This window comes from Corvus brachyrhynchos, unplaced genomic scaffold (assembly GCF_000691975.1).
Source record: "Corvus brachyrhynchos isolate BGI_N302 unplaced genomic scaffold, ASM69197v1 scaffold68, whole genome shotgun sequence".
In the NCBI taxonomy this organism is placed as follows: Eukaryota; Metazoa; Chordata; class Aves; order Passeriformes; family Corvidae; genus Corvus; species Corvus brachyrhynchos.
This window is the reverse complement of record NW_008240039.1, coordinates 1,658,659-1,661,886: the sequence shown is the minus strand read 5'-3', so window position 1 is coordinate 1,661,886 and position 3,228 is coordinate 1,658,659. Positions and strand designations below refer to the sequence as shown.

Sequence of the window (3,228 nt, the reverse complement as noted above, 5' to 3'; positions counted from 1 at the left end):
CAGCAATGAGCTGATTTTTAAGCTCCCTCCCAACCCCAACCATTCCCTGACCCCACACCCCAAATTTAATCCCCTTTAATCCTCAATTATGCCCCCAAAACCCTTCCAAACCCCCATTTTTATGGAGCCACCCCTTTCTCTGCCCCTGTTGCTCCTCCCTGGGCCATGCCTGACATTCAGACTCTGCCATTTTAAAGCAAATCTTCTCCCCGCCCCCTAAAAAGCAGGAAGAGTTCAGCCACAAAACCCCAACGCCTTCCTCTGTGGAGGGGACAGAGCGGTGCCAGGGACTTGGTGGCACTGCCCACGCCAGGGTGGCACTGCCTAAGAAGATGCCCAAGCAGAGGAATGGAGTTTTCCTGCTCCTGGTGCTGCTCCTGGGGCGCTGGGCACAGCAGGGCCGGGCAGGGCAGTGCCAGGATGGAGAGATGAGAGCGGTGTGGGGAGATGGCACCAAGTGCTGCCCTAAATGCACCTGGAAAGGAGGTGAGGGTGGGCAGGGGGGGTGTAAATGGAGGTACAGGGTGGAAATTTGGTGGAAATGTGTGTAAATTGGGTGTAAATGATGGGTAAATGCGGGTAAGCATAGGTACAGTGTGGAAATTGGGGGTAAATGGGTGTAATTGTGTGAAATTGTGTGGGCAAATGTGGGTAATTGTGGGTAAATGTAGGTAAATGTGTGTAAATTGTGTTATAAATGTGGGTAAATTGTGTAAATGATGTGGAAGTTGTGTGTAAGTTTTGTGTAAATGTGGGTAAATTGTGTGTAATTGTGTATAGATGTGTGTAAATTGTGTGCAAATGTGTATAAATTGTGTAAATCATGTGGAAGTTGTATGTAAGTTTTGTGTAAATGTGGGTAAATTGTGTGTAATCGTGTGTAAATGGGTATAAATGTGTGTAGATTGTTTAAACTGTGTATAAATGTATGTAAATGTAGGTAAATAGTGGAAATGATGTGGAAATTGTGTGTAAATGTGTGGTAATTGTGGGTAGATGTGTAGAAATTGTGTAGAAATGTGGGCAAATTGTGGGTAATTGTGTGTAAATGGTGAGTAATTTGTGTGTAATTGTGGGTGAACGTGTATAAATGTGTGTAAATTGTAATTGTGTGTAAATTGTGTGTATATTGTGTGTAAATGTGTGTAAATTGTGTGTAAACTGTGTGTAAATACGTGTAAATGTGGCTAATTGCGTGTAAATGTGTGTACAGAGTGTAAATTCTGGGGAAATGCTGTGGAACTTGTGTGTAGCTGTGTATAAATTGTGCACACCTGTGTGTAAATGTTGGAAATTACGTGGAAATCGTGTGTAAATGTGTCTGGAGGAGCTGTACACCCCGCCCCCGTCCCCCCCAAAATGCCCAGGGCTCCTCAACCACCCCCCAGCAGGGTGGGTGGCAGTGACACCTCCCTGGTAACCCTTTTTTCCAGCCTTTTCCCAGGAGAATGGGAATTCCTGCCTTTTTAACCCTTTCCTTTCGGCAGGAAGCAGCAGCCCCTGCGAGGCGGCGCAGGACCACGACTGCAAATGTCCCGGGCACAGCTGCTGTGCCGACGAGCCCTGCCAGTACTGCCAGAAGGTGCCCCTCTGTGAGCCCGGCCTTTTTTTGCCCGGGGCGCGAGCCCGCCAGGATCGGTAATGCTGGGATTGGGAATGGGAACGGGACAGGGAACAGGGAATGGGAACAGGGAACGGGATAGGGAATGGGACAGGGAACGGGACAGATAATGGAACAGGGAACAGGGACAGGGAACAGGGACAGGGAACAGGGAATGGGATAGGGAATGGGACAGATAATGGAACAGGGAATGGGACAGGGGACAGGGAATGGGACAGGGAACAGGGAATGGGACAGGGAATGGGAACAAGACCTGCCAGTACTGCCAGAAGGTGCCCCTCTGTGAGCCCGGACACGAGCCCACCAGGATCGGTAATGCTGGGATTGGGAATGGGAGTGGGACAGGGAGTGGGACAGGGACAGGGATTTTCACACCCTGCAACGCTTTTCTGGGATTCTTTCCTTCCCAAATCTGGGATTTTCACACCCTGCAACGCTTTCCTGGGATTCTTCCCACCCAAAATTTGGGATTGTCACTCTCCCAGTGCCATTTTCACCCCAAACTTTGGGACAGTTTGCAGGAGCCACTTCTGCTCTGAGCTGCCTCAACTTCCAACCCTCCTCTCCCAAAATTCCAAGGTGGGAGGAACTGGGAGTGGATTTTTCCGGGGGGGATTGGTCGCACGGAGAGGGAAAAGCTTCCCCCGGAACTTGGGATCTCACAAATTCCCATCCTTTTTCCCTGCAGGAAAAGTCAATTTCAAGTTCGAGTGTAAACCCTGTGAGACCGGGACTTATTCCAGCAGCAGGAACGGCTGGTGCCGCAACTGGACTGAGTATGGGAATAACTAATAGTTATTAATAATAATTAATAATAATAATTAATAATTAATAACCCCAAATTCCAATGGTTTTTCCAGCTGTGAGAGCAGTGGGTTCATAACGCTCCAGGAAGGGAACAGCACCCACAACTCCGTGTGCGGCTTCCCCATGAGACCTCTGGAGCCAGGTACTTCCTTCCCGGGGTTTATTCCCTCTTCCCTGCTTTTCTCTGGGATCCTCCAGAGCTTCCTGGCCTGGAAATCCTCTTGGAAAGCTGCTGCTGTTTCATAAAATATTGATTTTAATATTGATATTAATATTGCTATTAATTGAGGTGTGATTAATTAATTGTTGGCCTGGCAAAGATTCCGCTTTTTAAGCGCTGTCCATGAAAAAGGTGGAGAAAATCCTTGGATAGGGCACGTTTAGGTGGGAATTTATCATTTCCCACTGAGCTGCTCCTGCTGTTTTCCTGGCTTCTCCAGGAAAAATGTCCTTAGGTTCTCCTTTCTCCTTTTTTCAGTTCCTTCCCTGCTCCCTTTCTTTTTCCTTTTCCTTTTTCCCCCTTCCTTTCTCCCTATTTTATCCCATTCCATGATTCCCTTGCCCCCTCAACTCTGAACCTCTCAAACCTTCCCTCTTTCCCCACAGAACTCCCAAATCAATCCCTAAACTCCCTTGAAAGATCTCCTTCCTCTTGAACAAAAACCTGGGCCCAGAATTCCTTAATTTTTAATTAAATCCCGTTAATTGCAGCTCGGATTCCCCTGGAATTCCCTTCCAGCACCATCCTGGCCATCCTGACGGCCGTGGCCGTGTTCGTGCTCATCCTGCTCACATTCCTT

The 3,228-nt window shown here is 48.1% G+C and overlaps 1 protein-coding gene across 1 annotated transcript in view; it reads left to right on the top strand.

The window, feature by feature from the left end:
• The window catches only part of TNFRSF18 (TNF receptor superfamily member 18), a 17,278-nt gene continuing 14,050 nt past the window's right edge, over positions 1-3,228 (top strand). The window contains exons 1-6 of the mRNA XM_017743972.1: positions 1-486; positions 1,488-1,582; positions 1,894-1,933; positions 2,310-2,397; positions 2,482-2,570; positions 3,140-3,220. Coding sequence (XP_017599461.1) covers positions 333-486; positions 1,488-1,582; positions 1,894-1,933; positions 2,310-2,397; positions 2,482-2,570; positions 3,140-3,220 — 547 coding nt within the window. The 5' untranslated portion in view covers positions 1-332. The remainder of the gene's footprint in view (positions 487-1,487; positions 1,583-1,893; positions 1,934-2,309; positions 2,398-2,481; positions 2,571-3,139; positions 3,221-3,228) is intronic.